Source organism: Physella acuta, unplaced genomic scaffold, assembly GCF_028476545.2.
Source record: "Physella acuta isolate Inbredline_101_S28 unplaced genomic scaffold, ASM2847654v3 ptg000027l, whole genome shotgun sequence".
NCBI lineage: Eukaryota > Metazoa > Mollusca > Gastropoda > Physidae > Physella > Physella acuta.
In genome coordinates, this window is record NW_026731547.1 from 1 (window position 1) to 25,721 (window position 25,721).

A 25,721-nucleotide genomic window follows, 5' to 3' on the forward strand; every position below is an offset into this window, starting at 1 on the left:
TCACGTTTAAATTTGAACAACACAAATGCTGATGACTTGTCGCTATGTCATTTTGTATTGTTATGATGGTGAGAGTCTCTTTAATTGCATGAGCTGTTCTATAGATCACAATCAATATCATTACTTAAAGTGTATTAGGGTCGTTGGGGCGACACAGTTGAACTTATAATTCTCCTCCTTCCATCTAGGTCTTTTGCTGATCTGATTAATTCTAGCTCCGTGCAATGTTTGATGTCTCTATCCAATGCCATCTTTGACTTCCCCTTCTTCTCCCTCCTGGCACAGAGCATTTCAATATTGTTTGATATAGTATTGTGCCATTTGATCGTGTCAAATGTGTATCCTAAAATATAAAAGCCGATGCGCGTACCTCTCTCTCTCTCTTTCTCTCTCTCTCTCTCTCTCTCTCTTTCTCGGGGTTTGCGTGTAAAAGAAATCAGTTTAAATTTATGTTAAGCTGAGTAATTCATTACTTAATTTTAAAAGTTGGCTGTTGCCATACAAATGACATTATCAATTGAATGCTCATCTATATCATCATACGGGTTTCCGTAATCTTCAAAGTAGTCGATTACATCAATATAAGAATTGGAATCAACGTCAGGGCTTTGACTATGCTGAACTGCTATATCATGAACTGGACCGATTGAAATTTTCAAGTCATCCTCAGATCCAATGTTTGGCATGTGTTCACTTTCTTCACCTACTGTCGTTGATCTATCAACGTTTACTCTTGAGGTGTTTATCGTCAAACTAAAACATACTGTTGAAAAAATACAGATCTCGCTATTTTCAGCGAAGTAAGGAAAATGTTTCCGTATATTTCAAAGTGTAAGTAGCAATTATTAACTGTATACTTACTATATATATATATATATATATATATATATATATATATATATATATATATATGTATGTATGTATATATATATATATATATACATGTTTTGAATAGTGTGTACTCTATATTATTTTCCAACAATTAAGGTTAATTAATTTTAAATTACCTTTTCTTTTTATCAAAATAACGATGTTTATTATTCCAAGAATGGCGATGATTCCACCAGCTGCGGCGAACAAATGCCGATAGTTCAATAAACTACTTGTTGCTATAACAATCATAAATTAAAAGTTTTTAAATTAGATTCTATAGTATTGAATTTATTCTTCTTCGTTCTTATTAGAAGGCACTCTCTCCAAACCTATTATGCTGTTAAACACCGTTGACTCCTATTTCCGACTGCTTTTCTTTTTTTATTTGATTGAACAAACTACATGGCAGCAGTTGTTTGATTTTGGAGTTGTCTCTACTAGATGAGTGGTTGTCCAAAGATATCGAACCTCAACTGCCGGGGGTTTGGATTCAGGACATTTCGGTTCAGCAACCATAAGCTTAACCGATCCGACCACACCGACATTAAAATATTAATTGAATTTTGCATCCAGTTGATTTTTTATTAGTACTACCAGCAAACAGCTAGAAAACTATTATATTTGTAAATCATATCAAAGATGATAAGTTGTTTATTAAAGAAAGTGAAGGTCGACTTCCAAAAAAATATGATTATGTATATTGATATCGATTTTTTTTACCAAAGTATTTAAAATTATTCAGAACAACATTTTAAAATACAACATTGGTTATTTTGTAATTTTTTGGTCATACTTTGGTAACCGGAAGTAAAAATTACAGTACTTTCTATTTTTGTAAAGCGTATTACTTTAAGTTCGATGGGGCACACGTTTTCAAATGTGATTGCGATAGTGTATGCGCAGATTTTCGTCCACTTTTGATCGATTTCTGATAACTGGAAGTGGTACTTTATTTTCATGGAAAATCAATACCGTGAATATTGTTTTAATGTGTAGAAATGTAACATAAAAATTAAGACCTTATACTTATATTACTTTATTTTCTTTCCGGTTTATAACTTACTTTTAACTTGATGACTATTTAATTTGGTTAGAGGAAATTCGAGGAATAGGTATTTTTATAAGTAGGTGTCTTTATATTTCAGAACGAGATATTTTGGTAACTGGAACAGTATTTAATCTTTATTCGAGTCTTTTAAACTTTGATAAAAATTTTAATTTCATTTAATATTCTCATAAAACATGTTATTTAGCATTTATGTATATGTCTTTAATACGATTGCACTAAAATAATTTTATAGAAATATTCTTGAAAGTTTAGGGGCACTCAATCCCGCTTTTAAAATACTTACCAGTAGGTATTTTAGGGTTATTAGCATCAGCTAGCAAAAAGAAAGAAATTATTATTTTTGATATATATATATATATATATATATATATATATATATATATATATATATATATATATATATATATATATATTGAGGTAACTGAAAAATGTATCATACGAAATATTTTAAGAATTTCTGATAAAATTTGCTGACAAAATAGCATACTTGTATGAATAATCTTCCTCCCCTGGTAAACAAAACTAGATTACATGATAACAAATATTATAGAAAGGACGTTTTTGTCGTGTAGATATTGTTTGCTTATATACTTTATCTTAATTATGTTTAAAATATTATTGTATATTCGAAAGGAAAACAGTTGTTGAAAAATTAAAAATTGCGATGTTATTTTAACATTTTAGTTTGCGTTATATAATGGGGAAAAAAAATGTAACCTAAGAGATCCTTTCTTTATATATATATTGTCTTTTTGATACTTTATTGTTTCGTGATAGTTTCATCGTATAATTGATTGTAACTATACTAATACTTAGGCAGTTAAATACGAATAATGTTTTCATACCACACAATTTAATATCCAGTTCAGATAAATAGGTGTTGTTGATTTCGAAAGCAGTCCTGAGCACTGAGTGTTTATTTAATTCTTTTACAGTCAATACGAATTTTAGACTTCCTGCCGCTTCTTGAGAACAGTTGCAATCGACATTGACGCCGAAAGTACAGACCGTTTTTCGAATTCTCACTATGCACAGCTAAACAAAGAAAATAAGGTATTATAATAATATTGTAACTGAGAAATAGCATTACACATTAAGTGTGTGTATTAGCAGCCTATAGCTATGGTAAATTATTTGTATTAACGTAAGGCATAAATAGATTTAAGCAAAAAAAAAAAACTTACATCAATTACAACCTCTCTGTCTGAGGAAATGTTGTCTATAGTTGAAAAATATAACGCCGTTACATTAGTAGATACATTATTTACATAAAATGAGGCCGAAAATTTGGATTTGGAACCTGTTGAGTCCTGCTTGCAGGGATTGTTTTGTAACACCACTACTTGTGCAGTTGAAATTGCTATAAAGCAAATGTAAAAAATATGAATAGGCTTCTTATTACGATTTATCTATTAATGTTAAGGATACATTTTAAAAATTGGAATCAAATACACATAATTTTGGCGATGGTGTATCACGAACAAATAACATTTGTGAAATGGTATTACAGTCTTCAGTCTCTCCTCTAATGTAGTCATCCAATACGGCAAAAGACAACTTTCTTGCAAGGTGTCGCAGATGCAAACTACCCAGCTGAGAAGCTATGCAGAATGCTGCACAAAAAATTACAAAGTGATGTTCAGACATATGGTTAAACAGATGTACTGGCATATGGTCAAACAGATGTACTGACATATTTGCGTGCTATAGCACATCTGTCATTTAGTTAACCATACAAGCATTACTTCTTTGTCTATGCTATTGGCATGCTTTTGTATCCTTTTTACTTTCTCGTATATACGAAGTATAGAGAAAGTATTGTAATCGTGCACAAAAATAACATAAAATGTTGACAGTTTTCACCGTTTTACTCAGTCCTTCATAACTTGAGTACCGTAACAGCTAGGTTGATGAAATTTCATATATAAGTTTTTATCAAAATCGTAGATCCTGATAAACTTTTGAGCGATTTCCGATAACCGGAAGTAATACTTTTTCTACTTTGAATTTTTAAAAAGCCTATAACTTGAGTTCTATTTAAGATAGGTAAATTAAATTTCACATGTTTGTAAAAGATCTAATTCTCTACCTTCTGTCAAATTTCGATGAATTTCCGTTGAACGGAAGTACTAATTTACGCTATTTCCAATTTCTCAAAAAAACGCACGTAAATTTATAAAGTACTAATAATATCCCGCACTATTATGCACATTTTATTAGGCGTTCACTTGGTGTGCAATTCTTTGTTTTTTTTACGCGATTCTATTCTATTATAAAAAGTTTAAGTAATTAAAAATGGATTACAAATATTGTCTATGTCCTGAGTTGCCATCCCTCGTAGTTTTATATTAGAATATTCAAGAAAGTTAAGGGGAGATCACTCCCGGTTTATTTATCTTTATATATTTTATGTATTTTCAGGTACAACTACATTATCTTTTTTGAAACATTTTATGTCTCATTAACTTTTTTCCATTTATATTTAAAATAAATCTATTAGGCCTAGTACCACCCTTTATGTGGAGACTAAAGTATCGTTCTTGACTTTTTTTTAGTATATGTTAATTTCAATTAGTGGACTCTCAGGAAACATGTATACAATCTTATAAATTGTATCATAAATTTATATTAAATAACAGTTTGTAATTCCTATTTTAAAATCTATATATTATATGGTTAATCCCCCTCTGTGGTCAAAGCCCCGCTGTGGTCAAAATTCCTATGGTCAAAGCCCCTAAGGGCAATGTTCCGCTGAGGTCACACCCCCTATGGTCAAACTCCCTATGGTCAAAGCACCTGTGGTCAAAGCACCTAAGACCAAATAAATTACTTATCAGACATTTTTTATTTATTATAAAAATGCATGGCATTTTTATTATACATCAAATACATTTAAAATTGAATTTTAAAATAATATTATTAATCGAATTAAACTGATGACAAATTTATTTTATTTTATTTAATAGTTTTACTTTCAATCTTTATATATTGAATAAGAAAAGAAACAATTTAAAACACAATCTATTTCTGGTAAATCAAGTATAATAAATTTAGAATAGCAATTAAATCATTAGATGCTAAGTATACATTTTTCTTTCGATTTTGTTATTTAATAGCAACTGAAAAACCATGTCTATTGTTGTAGTGTATATTTCAAAATTTCGTAATTTTACCAAACCCTGTTCTACAAGATATTACGTTTAAAGACGAGCTTGATTTGCCAAATGTTAATGTTACTAGCAGTTACAATACCTACTTAATAAAGGTAAGTTTTTTTTCGAAATCACTATTTGAATTACGAATGAAAAGCAACAAGATAACTTTTATTTTTTTGACGACGTTAAATATAAAATGACACTTTTTCTCCGACCGTCAAGATTATATTATTTATCGTTTGTATCTATAGGCCTACTTACCAATAATATAGAAGATCATAAAACGCCGAAATTGACCCATTTTATCCAAAGTTGCTTATTTAATAATAATTTACGCAATAAATTTTGAATATATAAACTGGAAGAAAATACAGTCATACACGTAACTTAACCCCAGATGTTTCGTTACATATACATAGCGGATCTGATTAACATTGTTAGCATATTAGTGCGTCACAATGAGTAAATTTCTAAATTCTTGCTCAGACCTCTGAAGTCTAGAAATCTTTTTTGAAAGATTAAGGTCACAAGTTAACAAGATGATAATAACAACAACAGACTCATGTGTAATCTACTTGTATTACAACTTTAAAATATCAAAAATACTATTAGCGCTTCATTTTAAAATATCTACAAAACTTATATATATATATATATATATATATATATATATATATATATATATATATATATATATATATATATATATATATATATATATATGTATATATATATATATATATATATATACATATAAATCAATGTATGTGTGTGTGTATCTGTTTGTTTGATTGTCTTTTTTGCATTACTACACCTCTGATCATTTCGCCGTGATACTTTGGAAGTTGTTGAGAATATTTCTTGGGAGGTGTCTGCGAAAAAAAAATTCAAATCTGCATGGGTTGCGCCCGGTAGGGCGCGATTTGCTTTTTCTCTGTAGACGGTATATAAAAAGAAAAGTCGATTGCGGTTTGACACCGTTTATCCGATCGCCGTGAAACTTTTTGGAGCTGATTAGAACACAAGTGAGGTTTCTGAAAAAAAAAATACTTTTAAATTCGCAATGGCGGCATCCAGGAGGATGCGATTCTTCTCTATATACTATAAATTTAAAAAAAACGAAAGTTGGATGCGGTTCGACACCGTTGACCAGAGTACCATAAAACTTTAGGAGTTGATGAATACTCCCGAGATGGTTTATGGGGGGGGATTTATTTTCGCTCGGGCTGCCCCGGCAGTATGCGATTTTGCGCCCTGGTCTTTCTGGTGAGCTCTATGGCGACTAAAAAGTATGATAGAGAATTGATAAGATGGGGCGTTACAGTCGCTCGATAAATTGAATCAGACGTGTCCTCCGGCGACATGGTAGGGTGCAATTTGGCTGCGAACAAAATATCAGTTTTGGCCCTAAAAGACCCACATGGGCCTTTGAGGGCCCTGTAATTTACGCTATTTCCAATCACATAAATTAACTATGTCAAAGCTTTTTGTGTACGTGTTAAAGAAAAAACCCTGTTGATTTGTGTAGCTTTAGCGAATGACACAATATGCATCCTTGTTTCAGGATGCTATGTGGTGTTCTGGGTCATCATTTTAGCACTATGGCACCCATGTTAGTTTTAAGGAACCAGGGGCCGTACGTTGCGCCTCTTCGGTAGTGTAATGGGTGGTCAGCAAAGTGTGTTCTACCTGATTATTTCTTTTAGTGATTGATGTACAATCCATGTTTTCATGCGGTATTGTAGGTAAACCTGTGTCCTGATATTTATGATCGACGCACAGGCGTTGTTTACATTTAAATAACTCACTTTTAGAAAACAAGGTCACGAGTGTTATAATATAGAATTGGCATTGCATGGATGAAACCCTTCTTATATATTTCGTCAGAATTTCTTCCATTACCGCGATATATATAATGTTGTTCTTGATCTGTAATTCCAGAATCTATTCTCGTCTCAATAATTAAATAACGTAATTAAAGTAAATAAATTTCTTGTTGTTGTAAACATCAATAATGCCACTTTAGGCTACCTGTATAATGCATTTTGCCTGTTTAGAATGTAATTACATGTGTTTTAAAGGGTGTAAGTAAAAGTGATGTAAATCAATAATTTAACTTTAATACAAATTTTAACTTAAACGTAATGTTACCAGTTTATATTGGAAAAATTCACTATACTATACTAATTAACTGTTATTCCATAAAATTTCAGATAAAGCCGTAAATAAGTTAAAAAGAATATGATGCCTTCACACACCATCGTGTTTGTTTATATGTTGATAAACATCAACATTGTTGTATACTGTAAGCTATAATTATTTTATTTTTTTACCACCGCCTGTAAATCGCACAACATAGATACACATAAAAGAAGAATATAAAATTTAATAAGTGCCTACCTTATTTTCATTGAACACGGTAACTAATTAAACAAAAAAAAATACATATAATAGCCGTATTCATTTCATAGAAAAACACAATTCCAAGAAACCACTGGCTAAACATAAAACAACTTTATTTAGATAATTACTCTGAAGAATATTAAATAAATACCGCTTCTCTCTCTCTCTCTCTCTCTTTCTCTCTCTCTCTCTTTCTCTCTCTCTCTCTCTCTCTCTCTTTCCAGTTGCTTTTGATAACTTCTTTTATTCTTTCGTATATAGCTATACGAATATTATTGGTATATTATCTTTTAATCTTTGTCAGGTATTCCAATGTGCAATGTCTGCGGCGAGAATACGGAATGTGTGATAAACAGGACGTATGTGCAAAGTGATCAGCCTTATGTCCATTTAGTTTGGAGTCGTAATTCTACACCAATTACCGAATGCTTCATTAATGGAGAATATGTCTGTAAAGTTTACCCACAATATAGACATAATGTAGCGACTGATATATTTTTTGAAGCCGATCGGTTTCATTTCAGTATCAAATTGGTAAACTTAAGTCGAAATTTGAGTAGCATTTTGTCGTCCGAGGGAGTTTGGGAACTATTCGAACAGAAAAATAACAGCGAAAAGCAGCTCCAATATTCTTGTATGCTAAACATATACAGTGAGTTTTATAGATTTGCTTTTTTATAGAAATTATGAAGTACATATATGGAACACTTTGTAATATTATAATTGTATACAACTGTTAGCGTTGACATAAATACCAATATGAAAAAAAAGAATAATATTTAAATGACAAAAATTTGACGTAATTGTATTATACTAAAAAAAATACTAACTACTGTATCTATGTGTGTGATTTTTATATTGATTTAGCCACGCAAACCTTAACGATGTTCATTGTAAATTCATAAAATCCCTCTAAAATTAATTTAACAATCACACTTAATCTAATACAACAAATTCGTCAAGAATTTGAAAAAACAAAATAAAGCAAATGCGTATTGATGTATGGCATAGCATAATTAGTTACCAGAAAGCTCCTTGCCTACTTATCGGAAAATACTCAACATAGTGTTAAACATTTATTCAACATGAAAAGGCTCCTTAGCACAAAAAGAGAAAGCAAATTGAAATCCTAATATATAAAAGCCCATGTGCACACTTCTCTCTCTCTCTCACACTCTCTGTCCGCAAAATATTTTCGCCGGATATCACGTCAGAATCTGCAGCGATATTTGGAGAACTTGATACGGAATTTTGTTGAAAATAGTATGGTAGATGTTTTAAATGTATAACCAACATTTTATTTAAAGAAGAAAAATAAAAAATAAAGGCATATTTGAATGTAGAAAAACAGTTTTAATTATGCAACAGGAAAAACATTTATAGTTGTGAAAAAGAACGCATAAAACTGTGCTAATGTTTATACATTAACTAATGGTGTCATCTGCCGTATTTAGAATAAAAAGAAATAAACTAAACTATTTCAGGCCATAATTATTTTATACAAAATCTGTGTATGTTTAGCTATGGTACTGACTAATTTGGGATAAAAAAAATTAATTTGAAAGAATAGGCATATTCGCGTAAGTTAAATTTTTTTAAATACGCGTTTCATTCTCCATAATTTATAAGGTGCCTAAATAGCTGTGATGATAGTGTAATTAAAATCACGCAGGTGGTGCGGTATTGAGACACACCAAGTGAAACTTAGTTTTTTATTTTCTTTTTATAAGTGAATCTTCCGATTTTAGACTATAAAGAAAGGAACTACTTCATTCAAATTTGATTTAGATCTATAGATCTACTCATCAAGTCGTACTTTATGAAATATATACAATTTTATCTGTAAAACTAATACAAATTACTTAAAAACAACATAATGACCATTGAATAACAAGATTTTTAACGGAATCATTGAAATCACTTAATCAGTGTGTGCCTGTGTTATGTTAAATGTGTCGGGTTTTTAGCTAATTAGTTATTTCTTTGCTTTGTCACTAATATCATTCAGCGTATAGTAAAGCACATTGCATTTTGACCAATAACTATTTCATAAATTATTTTTCTCAAACAAGTACAACATTTTAAAATATATAGGTCCATAATTCACGTGAAACGGGTACCGATGGCTAGTTAAATATAAAGGTACTTAACCAACTTTATGGTGCAGTTATCTCCCTTTAAATAATCCCCCCATACAATAATAAATAAACACATTATTTGTATTTACCCTACTAGCTGTCACTAGAACTCCAGATTTTTAAATAAAAATTATGTTGGCATTGAATAGTTTTACTTTTTGTAAGCAATATTGTCGTATGCAATATGTTATATATGTTATTTTGTAAAATATGTAGCAGATATCACATTTGTAGACAACGAAAAATAACTACGGCAGTACATATTAGATGAAGATCTTTTATTTTGGAATAAAATAATACGATTCAATCAAAGCATAGCATAGCATATTTTGGTCTCTATTTAGAGAGCATTTGGGATTTCTTACACAATAATGTGAAAGACCTAATAAGCTAATTATTTTATAGAGTAATCTTAACGCAATATAAACATTAGCTCACTAACAGTAACATAGAAGAAATTTGAAGATTTATTACAAAGTAGTAAATAGTATTTAACCTTTGATTTTCATTAGATACGTACTTTATTTACTTAAGAAACAGTATAATTAATCATAAAAAGAATAACATCTTTACATTTTTTATTTTTTTTTAATGCAAATATTATACTAGAAAATATTATTATTGTTAACAATAACAATAACAATAACAATAACAATAACAATAACAATAACAATAACAATAACAATAACAATAACAATAACAATAACAATAACAATAACAATAACAATAACAATAACAATAACAATAACAATAACAATAACAATAACAATAACAATAACAATAACAATAACAATAACAATAACAATAACAATAACAATAACAATAACAATAACAATAACAATAACAATAACAATAACAATAACAATAACAATAACAATAACAATAACAATAACAATAACAATAACAATAACATTAACAATAACAATAACAATAACAATAACAATAACAATAACAATAACAATAACAATAACAATAACAATAACAATAACAATAACAATAACAATAACAATAACAATAACAATAACAATAACAATAACAATAACAATAACAATAACAATAACAATAACAATAACAATAACAATAACAATAGCAATAGCAATAGCAATAGCAATAGCAATAGCAATAGCAATAACAATAACAATAACAATAACAATAACAATAACAATAACAATAACAATAACAATAACAATAACAATAACAATAACAATAACAATAACAATAACAATAACAATAACAATAACAATAACAATAACAATAACAATAACAATAACAATAACAATAACAATAACAATAACAATAACAATAACAATAACAATAACAATAACAATAACAATAACAATAACAATAACAATAACAATAACAATAACAATAACAATAACAATAACAATAACAATAACAATAACAATAACAATAACAATAACAATAACAATAACAATAACAATAACAATAACAATAACAATAACAATAACAATAACAATAACAATAACAATAACAATAACAATAACAATAACAATAACAATAACAATAACAATAACAATAACAATAACAATAACAATAACAATAACAATAACAATAACAATAACAATAACAATAACAATAACAATAACAATAACAATAACAATAACAATAACAATAACAATAACAATAACAATAACAATAACAATAACAATAACAATAACAATAACAATAACAATAACAATAACAATAACAATAACAATAACAATAACAATAACAATAACAATAACAATAACAATAACAATAACAATAACAATAACAATAACAATAACAATAACAATAACAATAACAATAACAATAACAATAACAATAACAATAACAATAACAATAACAATAACAATAATACAAATAAATTAGAAGTTCACAATTTAAAAAAATGATGTCCTGTATATGGCCTCTCACATCATTTTATATATGCTACTGCAATAGCATTAGCTTAATACCTGGTTTTCCTACCGGATATGACTGATTTTGTCATTTCATTTCCCAGTTATTGTTTTTTAAAATGACTTTGAATGTATCATTCCAAATCACCCATTATAATATAATGCTTACTAAAATTTAAATTTCACTCTATCACCATTAATCTAATTTTTTTTATAAAAGAATCGTCCTTATATGGAATAAAATATAATAACACAATATACATTAATAACACTAAACTTAATATAAAATTTTCATTTGTGTAAGAGACAATATATATAAAATTTCACATCCTATTACGCCCTAGATTTTACAACTTATTTAAGAATACTCAAGGGACATTCGTTTCAAATGTTATTAGAACTGCATCATGTTTTGTTTTTTACATCCCACTTTTAATCTTCCCCTTCTGATGTGTAGGTCAATTAAACATAGATAGCTGTTACTACAAGCCCAAGAAGGAAGGATTGCTGATATCATGTACAACAACACCGTCTTATCCGAAAAGCATTTGCAAGTTTCAAGCAAGACTTAACGCGGTTTGTAATTAATTCAACCAAACTCTAGCAAGCAAGCAAATCATTTAAATATTAAGATGGTATTATGAATATAAATATGTATGTAAATGTATGTATGTTAGGTTGTGATTCGTTTTATACCAAGTGGTTAGCTTGATGCGTATATGACTTTAAAGGAGAAAAAAATGATACAATTAAGATATGTTTATGTTCAGACTGGATAAAAAACAGTTAATTAACTCTACTTTAAAACAAAATTGTTGTAGAACTAATGTTAATCCCAAAATAGGTGTTGAACTACAGCGTTTTTCGTGATGAGCAATCAGTGCAAGAACCAGTAGACAATTTTGATGGGAGTTTAAAATTGTTTTGTGATTTAAAATATTTTTTTTTATACATCATAGTAATTCTATATAATTAATCATTAGAGAAAGTAATATTAAAATACTGAGGATCTACAATAAAATTCACCATTAATATATATTTTGTGTATACTTAAAAATACACTATAAAATATGAAAAAAAAATTATTTTATTTCAGTATCCTATAAACGAACTTCAAAGCACAGCATACCATTATACGACAGTGAAGACGAATCCTATTTATTACAAAACGGAATGTTTTGTTTTAATACCAACCTTAGATTTGCTTCCGGGAATGTATGAGTATGATGTAGAAATATTTCAAGCTATCGGTGAAGTAAACGAAATCAACAAAATTGCTATAAAAAACAAAACATTAATAATCGGTATGTACAATATGTTTTTGCCAAAAGAAACCACGTATTTTAATCGTCAAAAAATGTTTTGTACATTTTGATAAAGTGCTTCATAAAAGCTTTTTACTTTTACTTTCTCGTATATACAGAGTATAAAGAAAGTCTTGTAATCGTGCAAATCTCGACGTTTTACACCTACCTGAGTCGGAAAAACATAATTTTGCAATCTTTTCCGTTTGTCTGTGTGTGTGCGTGTGTGTGTATGTATGTATGTCTGCAAACACGATAACAGCGATTCTATCGTTTTTTAAATGGTTTATATAGCAATGCGAACGACTATATTTGAATTTATTGTTCATAAAAAGGTTTAGAGCGTGTGACGTTATATATTATGTGCTTGTGCAACTAGCTAATACATATATATATATATATATATATATATATATATATATATATATATAAACATATAGGCCTATATATATATATATGTTATGTTTAATTTCTTCACCAGAATTCCCAAAAATTGACTTTGAAAACTGTCCGAAAACTATCACAAAAGGACAATACATTCACTGTGTTTGCAAAAAGACAGACGACAGCCAAGTAAACACAACTTTAGCCTGGTATATAAACAACACGGTACATACATCAACATCCCTTCAAAGAGCTGTCCTCCTCTCTATCCAAGTATATTATAATAACTCAGGTATACTTATTTAATACGATATTATATTTCTATTGTTTATTTTCTATTAATGAACAGTATTTACCACTTCATGAGATATTCATAATTAGATTATTCGCTAGTGAATATACGAATACGATACAATAAAAGTTACTTATTGTTAGTTTTCACCATGTCATTATTTAAATTGTATTTTTTTTTAATCTTAAGCTTCATAATTACTTTTATTCTTTGATTTTTATTACTATTTAGAGGGGCGTAAATATCTAGAAATTAAAGAAAAAAATATTTTAAAAATCGAAATAAATCGTTTTCGTTTAGTTTGTGTAGGTTTCTCTATGTGTTAGCTATTGTTTTTCAGATTTTATTGTAAATGGAATTAATTACAATTTAATTCTAAACATTCTTTAATTTTGAAATGAAACATACAAAAGCGAATTTGAAGTAACAAAGCCATACAGACATTAGGTATTAATTTATTTTTGTTTACACTAATTCGATTTTTGACTTTCGTAAACCCTATAGGTTCGGTGGTCCAAGGCACTTTAGCTAGTTGACCCTGGGTCTAGGGCATCCTGAAGCCTTAGGCCTTGTTATTTTGTACGATGAATGTTTGGCTCTTACTAAATGAAACAAACTTGTTTGTGCGATATTCCCCTTTAAATAAATGGAGCTATTTGCTGGTGCTCATCCTAATGCTCACCGTTAGCAACAGCAACGGCCGTCAATTATTGATAATTAATTAGGCATGATTATCATCATTTATCAATCGTTTTTTAAAGTACTTTCAATTTATCTACATGGTGTACTAGAATTTGTTTGCGCAGCTACAAATGATTTTGGATGGAAAGTTGTGGAAAAATACAAACCAATTACACGGGGTAAATTTTATTTAATTAATGTATTTATTTTACCTCCACGATATATATATATATATATATATATATATATATATATATATATATATATATATATATATATATATATATATATATATATATATATATATATATATATATATATATATATTAGAAACGAAATTTCACTAATTGTCTATCTTCTGTCTAATTTTGAGGGTTTCCATGTACCGGAAGTAGTAATTCACGGTATCCATTCATCTATCTTTTCATCCACCAATCCATCCACCCACCCACCCACCCATCCATCCACCCACCCACCCACCCATACATCCACCCATCCACCCATCCACCCATCCATCCATCCATCCATCCATCCATCCATCCATCCATCCATCCATCCATCCATCCATCCATCCATCCATCCATCCATCCATCCATCCATCCATCCATCCATCCATCCATCCATCCATCCATCCATCCATCCATCCATCCATCCATCCAATCCATCCATCCATCCATCCATCCATCCATCCATCCATCCATCCATCCATCCATCCATCCATCCATCCATCCATCCATCCATCCATCCATCCATCCATCCATCCATCCATCCATCCATCCATCCATCCATCCATCCATCCATCCATCCATCCATCCATCCATCCATCCATCCATCCATCCATCCATCCATCCATCCATCCATCCATCCATCCATCCATCCATCCATCCATCCATCCATCCATCCATCCATCCATCCATCCATCCATCCATCCATCCATCCATCCATCCATCCATCCATCCATCCATCCATCCATCCATCCATCCATCCATCCATCCATCCATCCATCCATCCATCCATCCATCCATCCATCCATCCATCCATCCATCCATCCATCCATCCATCCATCCATCCATCCATCCATCCATCCATTAATCCATCCATCCATCCATCCATCCATCCATTAATCCATCCATCCATCCAACAACCCACCCACCCACCCACCCACCCACCCATCCATCCACCCATCCACCCATCCACCCATCCACCCATCCATCCATCCATCCATCCATCCATCCATCCATCCATCCATCCATCCATCCATCCATCCATCCATCCATCCATCCATCCATCCATCCATCCATCCATCCATCCATCCATCCATCCATCCATCCATCCATCCATCCATCCATCCATCCATCCATCCATCCATCCATCCATCCATCCATCCATCCATCCATCCATCCATCCATCCATCCATCCATCCATCCATCCATCCATCCATCCATCCATCCATCCATCCATCCATCCATCCATCCATCCATCCATCCATCCATCCATCCATCCATCCATCCATCCATCCATCCATCCATCCATCCATACATCCATCCATCCATCCATCCATCCATCCATCCATCCATCCATCCATCCATCCATCCATTCATCCATCTATCCATCCACCCATACATCCATCCATTCGTCCATTCGTCATCCGTCCATCCATCCATCCTTCATCCATCCATCCATCCATACATCCCCTAACCACCTAACCACCCAACCACAACCCCCTCATCTAACCACCCACCGATCCCTCTATTAATCATGCCATCCATCAAACCATACATCTTCTCGTCCATCGGTCCTTCTTCTTCTTCTTCTTCGTTCTTAATTATTAGTGTTGAAGGGGATCGAGATTTATCTGCCAGTAGGTTTGAACTCGAAACTTTTTACGAATTTATCAACCATGAGCTTTTTGCCGACTCGACCACGCCTCCAACACAATTAAGCGTTACGTGTCATCTGGTTGTGCGCCATTGAGGCCATTGACTCCGATTTCAGCCTGCTGTTCTTTTTGGATTTGCTTCCATAGCTTTTGTCCAACCAAGAACAATCTACAAGGCAGCAGTTGTTTGATTTTGGAGTTGTCTCTCCTAGAAGAGCGGCTGTCCCCAGCTAACGAGCCTCATCTGCCCGAGGGTCCATCCGTCCAAACCCATAATATCACCCATATATATTTATATATATATATATATATATATATATATATATATATATATATATATATATATATATATATATATATATATATATATAAATATATATACATATATATATATTATATATATATATATATATATATATATATATATATATATATATATATATATATATATATATATATATATATATATTATACATTAAAAATAATGTGTATAACTGTGATCAATGTTGCAGAAGATAATAGCATCAACTGCGTTCAAGAGAAGCCCAACATTTGTGGAAGAAACTGCTACACTAACGAAGAGTTTTGTCACCATGAAAAAGTGTATCATTGTCAAAATGCATCCGACGTTATTGAAAATATACAAGAATGGTGTAAAACTCAACCTAATTTATGTAACAAACTTTGTATATCCCTTAACAAAACAACATATTATAAAGGTTAGTTCATAAAATATTTGTAAATTACTACATTTTTTATATTACTGTATATGCACATAAAAATCTATCGAATAAGTAAAGAGCACATATTTCGTTTTATAATAAAAGATAATTGAACGAAGCATGTGATTTACATCAAATAAGATCAATTTTTTTTTCACACAGGAAACAGTAATAGTATTGATGAGAAGACAATTTTATTTTTAGTAATAACCGTTTTTCTAGGTATGTATCCCTATCCTCGTATTGCTAGCTCTAATAACCAATAAGGAAAATAATACGAAATCCAGTTCCCGTTACCTTTAGTTTCGACTGCAATTCTTACAAATGTATCATTTACACTCACAGTAATATGTCTGGGTGTTCTAATCGGCTGTTGTTTGAATAGACGACGTTGCTTCAGGTAAGTATTTGATTGTTTTGTTGTTTATTTTTTATTAATTATTAAAATTAGAATACAATTATATAGAAAACATCGCTTTCAAAATATTTATTAACTATATTGCACGCTTTTTTATTTGAACATGCAAAAAATTTACTATGCTGTGTTTATGTTATGGGTAGATCATAGATCACTTCTATATAAATAATTTGTTTAAAAATTATGGGATATTGCTTTTGTCGGTATGTTGCCATGCGGCAACATGGTGCCTATAAGGGTAAAAATTTCAGTAGTTGCCAAATGGCATAAAGCTAACAAATTTTAGTATAAACAAAGACAAACAAACTCTAGGGCAGTACAAACTAAAGATTTATTAAACATATCAATAATATGTGTATTTCAACACATATTGGTAATTTTCGCAATGTATTAATTTATATATGAAACTCATAAGAAAGAGATAAACTTCCAAAACTTGTGTTGGATGCTTGGTATTGAAATCAATGATCACATTATTTAATTGCATTATAATCCTAACCCTTATTTTTGACCTAACACAATACGTACCATTATTTATCTGTTTAGGTAAATTTGGAAAGTATTATGAGTAACTTAGTAAAACATATCTTTATTTTTCATCACATGAGAATATTGTAGCTAAAATAAGTTGCTATAGCAGTTTTCCTAATGGGATTGACACAAGTGTGTATTTCTTGAACTTGTTTGTTGTAGTAGGTTTCTGGTAGCTAAGAGATTTATATAAAAAAAAATATACAAGAACATAAATTGTCCAGTGATAGTTGTTCTTTTAGCCGCAATGCATGGTACAATATAGTTTTTACTCCTTTACATTATTGTGATTACTCAAATAACTACCAGATAATAACCATGTATTCTAGCTCTTGGAATATTTACAAATATTTACAACACTAACATATATTATGATAGCTAACAAAAATGTTCCTAGTACTTTATTTTTTTTTAATTTTTTACAAAACTGAATAATTTCAAAATTTAATTATTTACACAATTCCCATACAACTATAACTTTACAACAAGAGAGCCAATTATATTATTATATTAGTATCTTTTATATCCTCATAATTGTCCACAACTTGTAGATTTTATTTGTTGGTCCTACAATGGTGTAGTGTCAGACACTTTATTTCTGGTGTGGCATAATCTGTTTCTTCAAAGAGAACTTCTGCCGTGTTTCATATTTCTTTACCTGAATAAAACGGTGAAAACTGTCAAAATTTCATGTTATTTTTGTGCACGATTACAATACTTTCTCTATACTTCGTATATACGAGAAAGTAAAAAGGTAAAGAAAAATATATTAAACTGTCTCTAACTTATCATTCTTCAATCAAAAGCTTAAATTTTATTATATGTCGACATATCTAATATAACATAAAATACCAATACTTATTAGAAAAATTAAAGCCAAATGATATACATTATTAGCAAACACAACACCATATTAAATGTTTCCGTTAAAACCCAGAGTATTCAATGATATTTCTGTTTTATTTTTAAACGATTTTTTTTAATTCTTTAAAGAACACAAAAAGCAGTAGTTAATTAAAAGACAGATATTGTAGATTAATGTTAGCTATTATTCCGAATGTTATTCTATATATTATTTTAAAGCGTGTTTTAAACCAACTCTCATTTAAAAAACGTTCATTATGCTGTAATAATTTAGCATTTATGATGACGATATATTTAATTCTGATTGTAGACAAAACATTTTTGTAAACACAAATACTGTCAAACAACTTTATTACATTCTAAAGTAATTATTGATTTGTTTTGACATTTGTAATTAAATATGTAGACATATATCCATATTTATACTAAGAGAGTGATTATTTCCCCTATTTCGTATGTCTTAATTAATGTCCCAGGAATTATTCTGTTAAATTTTTTTACAAGAATTACAATATATATATATATATATATATATATATATATATATATATATATATATATATATATATATATATATATATATATATATATGTTGTTTAGATAGATCCATTTAGTTTTGTCGGCCTACATTGTGTGTTTTTTCTTATTTCTTCAAGTGCTACTTACAATTTATTTTACATCATAGCGAAGTAATGACATGCAGCTAGTAATTATATTTATATATATATATATATATATATATATATATATATATATATATATATATATAGTTACTATATATATATATATATATATATAGTTACTATATATATATATATATATATATATATATATATATATCGAGTCCATAGAACGTTAAAAAAAACAAGCTGTGATGGGTACCTGAATCGGTCCTAGGTGCTTTGACCTCATGTGCTTTGACAATAGTGGGTTTGACCACAACGGGGCTTTGACTACAGACGGGGGTTAGCCATAGTATATGAATTTTAAAATAGAAATTATATACTGTTATTTGATTTAAATTTATGACACAATTAATACGATTTTATACATGTTTCCTGAGAGTCCATTAATAGAAATTAACAAGTACTAAAAAAAAGGGCAAGTACGATATTTTAGTCTCCAAATCAAGGCTGGTGCTAAGCCTCATAGATTTATTTTAAATATAAATGGAACACAAATAATGCGACGTATAACAAGTTTCACAAATAAATAATGTAGCTGTACTTGAAAATACATAGCATATATAAAGGATAAAAAAAGGATTTTAAAAATGCCAGCAGTAGAGTCAAAGAAGTAATGCTTATATGGTTAACTAAATGACAGATGTGCTATAGTAAACAAATATGTCAGTACATCTATTTGACCATATGTCTGAACAGCCCTTGGGATCAAAAACCCGTTGACAAACCACCTGTAATCACAGACCCTCTGCTGAGAAGAAACCTGTGGCCAAACCACCTATGGTCAAACCACCTATGGCCAAACCACCTATGGTCAAACCACCTATGGTCAAAGCAACTGTGGTCAAATGTCCGCGCACCCCTGAATCACGTATAGTGGCGGCACAGTTGAACTCTAATTCACTAGCCCAATGAACCACCTGGTTCGAAAACGTTTTATTCATTACCAAAATCACTAAACTGTATAATAGATTAATACTAAATACCGCTAGTCCCATATCAAATGGATCTTCAGATTTTTTTTCATGCCAAAATGAACGAAAATCTTAATACTAGATTTTCCTAATTATTGTATTTTACGCAACCTTCATTGCATATGCCACATATCATTCGTTTTGATATTTGATTAAACGTGTACAATAACAACTAAAAATAAACTATAATTCTCGGTATATGTCAAATAAAGTCATAATTACTCCAACTATTATTAATTCTTATATTGATCTTGACATTTGTATTCTTGATATTGTTTTCAGATCGACAAAAAAACAGGAAAATATGAACGTCAATGGTATAATTTGAATATATAATTATATTACTATATGTCTTAAGGGATTAGTTTTATAAAATGTATTTTTAAATTCTATGGAATAATGGAAATGCATTTAATATAACAGTAACTTTTTCATGGGCGAATTTAGTACTGATAATTGGATTTTTTAAAACATTGTATTTATTGATAAATCTTAAGGTTCAAATGGTGACTCGCAAGATCAGCCTCTTGAAAATACGTCAATCAATAACTCTACTCAAAATGCAAGGAAAAAGGTAACAAAAAATATTTAAAAGTACCCGGACTTAGGCATAAACTTAGTCACAACTTGATATTTTATCACTAATGTGATCTGAATGGAAAGCGGTTCTGTAATTCAAACTGTATATGATTGTATTCGATATCAATTGCAATTTAAATATGTGATTATTTTTTTGTATAATAGTGCATTAAATTGGACGCAATTAAAAAAGTGTGAGTAGAATGCTCTACAGTCAACTAAATTCCATCAGTTTTTATCTCTTTTTTTTAAAGCATTTGCAAATCGTCAGCATCCTTTGACATTTTTCAATTATGATTATAAAAAAAAGTATTATTTAAGAAAACTATTTACAAACAGAATGTAGCTGATGAAAATGGTTCTGAAGATGAATATTCAGAGAAAGGTTCTCTTCTAGAAGGTATGTATTAATGTATTTCGTCCAAATGAAAATCATACAAAAATTACTAAATTGTCCAGTTTGCGTAGGTTATAAGTTAGTGTCTTTTTTATTTTTCAAGGTAACCTGCAGGATTCGCAACAAAATGGTCATGTCAAAAGTGATAAATCGACTTCTTTGAATACAAAGCGTTTCATAACTTCTAACAATAACAAAAGAATCCCCGTAAGTCAGCAATCACCGTATGAGTGACGTGTTGCAATTTCTTAACTCTATTTTGACATATATTACAATACAGTATAAATATAAAAAGAATCATCCTCTTCTAAGAGGTATGGTTTTTTTTAACTTATTCTATTTTAAACTCTTACAAAGTGTACTAAATTTGACAGGTTTTGCAAAAATTTCAAGAATACAGTCAAGACACAAAAGACCGATCGGCGTCAAGTACTTCGCAGGATGCATACCCAGAGGTAACACAAAGCATTTAAGTTAAATATAATAAACGAGAAAAATGGCCCGTTGAGGAGGATACAACGGGCGCTAGGTTGATAGTGCTGTCTATTTTCTCTAAACTAAAACCAAAACCAAAATCACCATCTTAATTCAATTTAACCGGAAACAAAAAATGACATAGAAAACGGATTTTTATCCAGAATTGGTGCTTTAATTTATACCAAATATAGTCATAGGCATATCCCTAAACCATGCACCTAATCTCATTCATGACAAAAGTCGTATTTAGAGTTTCCTCCGCCCCCCCCCCCCCCCCACACCCCAAAACATGTCTACCGTCCCATTTAACGAAATATAATTATATACTTTTTCCAGCGTCCGCCCCCTCCCAGAAAATTCTACCCCGCCCCACAAAAAATTCAACTACCCCATACCTCGCCGGGGAGGAAAAAGTCTGAAAGAAACACTGGTTGCATTTGTAGATCATACAAACTAAAGGAAGAACCTGGGCGTGGCTTCGCCCCTACGGAAAGAGATGCACGAAAAAAACTGAGCACGCTAAACACTTTTTAGATTAGAAAAAGTTCCCCCTCTCCGGGGAGGAAAAAGTCTGAAAGAAACACTGGTGTCGCGCTTAGCCACTACCCGAAGAATTGCATTAAAGAAATTGCAAGAAACCACTTTTTAGATTTGACACATTAATTAGGCGGTAATTTTATTATAGAGTATCGATGAAGAAATTTCTTTTGAGTTGGGGAGGGGGGGGGGGGGGGGCTCAGACGTTCTTACGCGGGGGTGGGGACTTCGCCCCTACCTGAAGAATTTTATGAAAGATACTCTTCACGCAAACCACTTAGATGAGACAAAATCTCCTTTTTATTCAATGTTTACTCGAGAATCAATGACGTCATATTACTGTGTGCACTCTCCGGCTTGATACTATTTTTTACTATATGCTAAATGTGACGTCATATTTCGTTTCCGTTTTACTATGCATGTTTTTAATTTGCTTGTGCTTTCTCTATAGCGTTCTTGTAAGATAGATAGATACACAGATACACAGACAGCGAAACTATTAGTATTAATGGTTGAATATAATGTAGTTTAAGTCGTTATATGATACAAGCGGTTTCGTGAAAGACATACTGTTGTTCTTTATCTTACCACGACGTGAACATGGGCGTCCAAGACTTTTGATAAAATGTCTCTGTTGATTTGACCTTAAGACGTCGAGACCTGTTTGCAACGCCCGAATAATTCGCAGTGGTTAATTTTGGTTAGATGTAAATTCGAAAAAGTAAAGTTAAAAAAAATCTCACGGATAAAGAGAGGCCTGATAAAATGATGTACACGATGCCTAATGAAACCAAATGAGCTCAATCTTCACAATTTTTGTCTTGTCTGTTTATTGTGGGGGCTAGGCTGAGATGGTTTTAATCTGAAAAGAAACTTTCCAAACTTTTGCCTGAACATTATAACCATATTTGCCACAACCATTTAATGTGTTGACATGCTATGTCATGGCATAGTTCTATCATCTTGGTCAGGCGATACAATATTATTGTTATAAAATTGGTAATGCAAACTGCACATTTTTACTTCCTATTGCAACACTTACATTTTGTCTTCACCTAATACATTTCCGTATAACAGCCAATGATGTACATAATTTTAACAGAAATCTGAATCATCTAAAGACTGTGAGAGTTCCTGATTACATAACGCACCACAAGAAGGTATCGTTACTTGGTTTAATTGAACTTCAGCTGATAGAGTGATTTAATTAGCACATTTTTATTTTCCGGAAATCATAAAACAAAATTTGGTTATTTTTCATTCTAGAAACTTACTGTTTTTAAACTAACCTTTCAAGTTTTATGTTAGATGCTAATGAAGATTTTAGCGAATAAATATTTTATAAAAAACTGTTTAAGTTTGTAAACAAAAAAAAAGTGTTTCGCAAATTGCGATACAGTGAGGGATATGTTTTAATATTAAAATATAAGATGATGTAATAACTTATCACAGTGCACTTTACACTATTTCAATAACCAATCACATCGACCTAAAAACATAAGTAAAGTAAAGTTTCCCTTTCAAACCTGACGGTTTATGGGGCAAGTGAAGTAGAGTTCACTTGTTTCTGTGACCTCGGCATATGAAGAGATAGTGTGGTCATCACTATGCCCAGCCGCCTTTACTTTCCCTAACGTGAGTTAGGTACCCATCAGAGTTGGGTGGACTCAGGGACGATCTACTGACTTGAACCCGGATTCGAACTCGATACTTACGGGTTAGCAGTCCAGCTCTCTACCGCTAGACCACTCCGCCCTAAAAACATATAAAATAAATATTTGCAACAACAAAAATACCGTTCGATGATACAAATAAAGTATTTTTAATTTTAATGTAAGTCTATTTAACTACTTGGATTAATAATGCAAACATATTTTACCTGACATAGCATTTATAATGACTGACAGTACTCTGTGTCTATCGATTTTCAGCTTTCAATTTTTAGGAGGTGATACATAAAACAGAGGTGACAAAGTTAGTGGCTCCAGTATGTGATCTTATTGATAGTAAAATTTCATAATATACTTTAATTACGATTGATAAAAAAGAAAATGTTGTTTCATACGTATATACACTTTTGTATACGCCTACTGTCTTTATTTAGTTTGGCTTACTTCCCGGTATTATTACTAAACTATAAACCGCTAAACTATAGTACCAAATATGATACACTGTTATGTTTAAAATTTTATTTGCTTTAGCACTGCTATTGAGATCAATGGTAATCTATAAGCTAAACAAATGTTTTCTTTTTTAGTAACATATTTCACATGTTTTACATTTTAAGTATTGTAACAATTTTATGACTAACAACAAAATCCACTTAGGTTGTAAGAGATGTGCCAAAAAAACAATTCTGAAACAAGTACCTGACAACTTTCCTTTTGGTATAATTATTGAAGTCCAGTTTAGTTGCATTATTCATTTATTTATCACTTGTGGCCCCTGGGAGCAAATACTGCTTGTCTATGTAACCCTCCTCGTCTCCAAGCAATATATATTGGTATTAAAGATTCTTATCTCTGAGTTAAAGGCATATCTAGCCCTGTTTATAAGGCTGTTTATGTCCTCGTCTGCTCCCCCGTCCTTGTTGATCACGCTTCCCAGATGTGTGAATGTGTTTGTTTCTCGTAAATCTTCTCCATTTAGCTGTATGAACAGGCCCTTATCCCTTCTGATGCTGATTACCTATGCTTTACATGTAAATCAAATATGCTAATAATATTTTGTAATATATTTATTTTAATTAGTTGGCACATTTGATTTAGAATTTTTGTGTCGATTATGTTGAATAATATAAAGTAAATTTCTTTTTTTTTCTTTTTATTTAAGTAAGTTTAATTGAGGACTTCCACTTCTGGACATGTTGACATTTTCTAATGGATTTAAATGTAATTGAATTTTCTAGGTTAATTAATTTGTTAAATTAAATATGTTATATTATGTTACCTCTTAATAGTATATTACTAGCCGTCCCGGCCAGGCCCTGCACTGGCATCTCTGAAAAACGTATCTGTTAAGGACCATTGTTAGGATTGTTACATATAAGTATTTACGTAGATTTAGAGTAGCGTCCCTTTTGTTTACATGTTTTCATTAACATTCAAGCTATAGTCTATTTTAGTATATTCAGATTAAAGAATGTAAATAAATAGTACACACACATTTTGTAGCATAGGAACGATTGGGAGGGAAGTGACATAGAGCGCAGAAAACTTAGATGTTAGGTGGGGTATAAAAGGTGGGGTTAGGAATATTAGGGGGTCCATTATCTTATAGGCATCCTAGGTTGTGTGATCTTACAAGCAATAAAAGTAACGGATTGTGAACGGACTTCGTGTTTGTTTCTTGTCGACCCTGTCCTCAACTCACAACAACCATAACTTGTGTGTTTAGTAATCAGAATTTACCCCGCATTGCCCACCTTAACCACAACCAACCACAACCCTAACCCTATCGG

The 25,721-nt window shown here is 30.8% G+C and overlaps 1 protein-coding gene across 1 annotated transcript; it reads left to right on the forward strand.

Annotated features, from left to right (window-relative positions):
• The first annotated feature begins 7,337 nt into the window (after positions 1–7,337).
• On the forward strand, positions 7,338–25,525 carry LOC131941019 (uncharacterized). The gene is made up of 16 exons (XM_059299998.1): positions 7,338–7,402; positions 7,805–8,152; positions 11,997–12,115; positions 12,636–12,843; positions 13,325–13,519; positions 14,311–14,379; positions 16,592–16,798; positions 16,964–17,023; positions 17,147–17,201; positions 20,554–20,588; positions 20,769–20,845; positions 21,190–21,250; positions 21,351–21,454; positions 21,622–21,702; positions 23,364–23,421; positions 24,193–25,525. Exons 1-15 carry the CDS (start codon positions 7,339–7,341, stop codon positions 23,397–23,399), a joined length of 1,719 nt encoding a protein of 572 aa, XP_059155981.1. The 5' UTR covers position 7,338; the 3' UTR covers positions 23,400–23,421; positions 24,193–25,525.
• Positions 25,526–25,721: the final 196 nt, after the last annotated feature.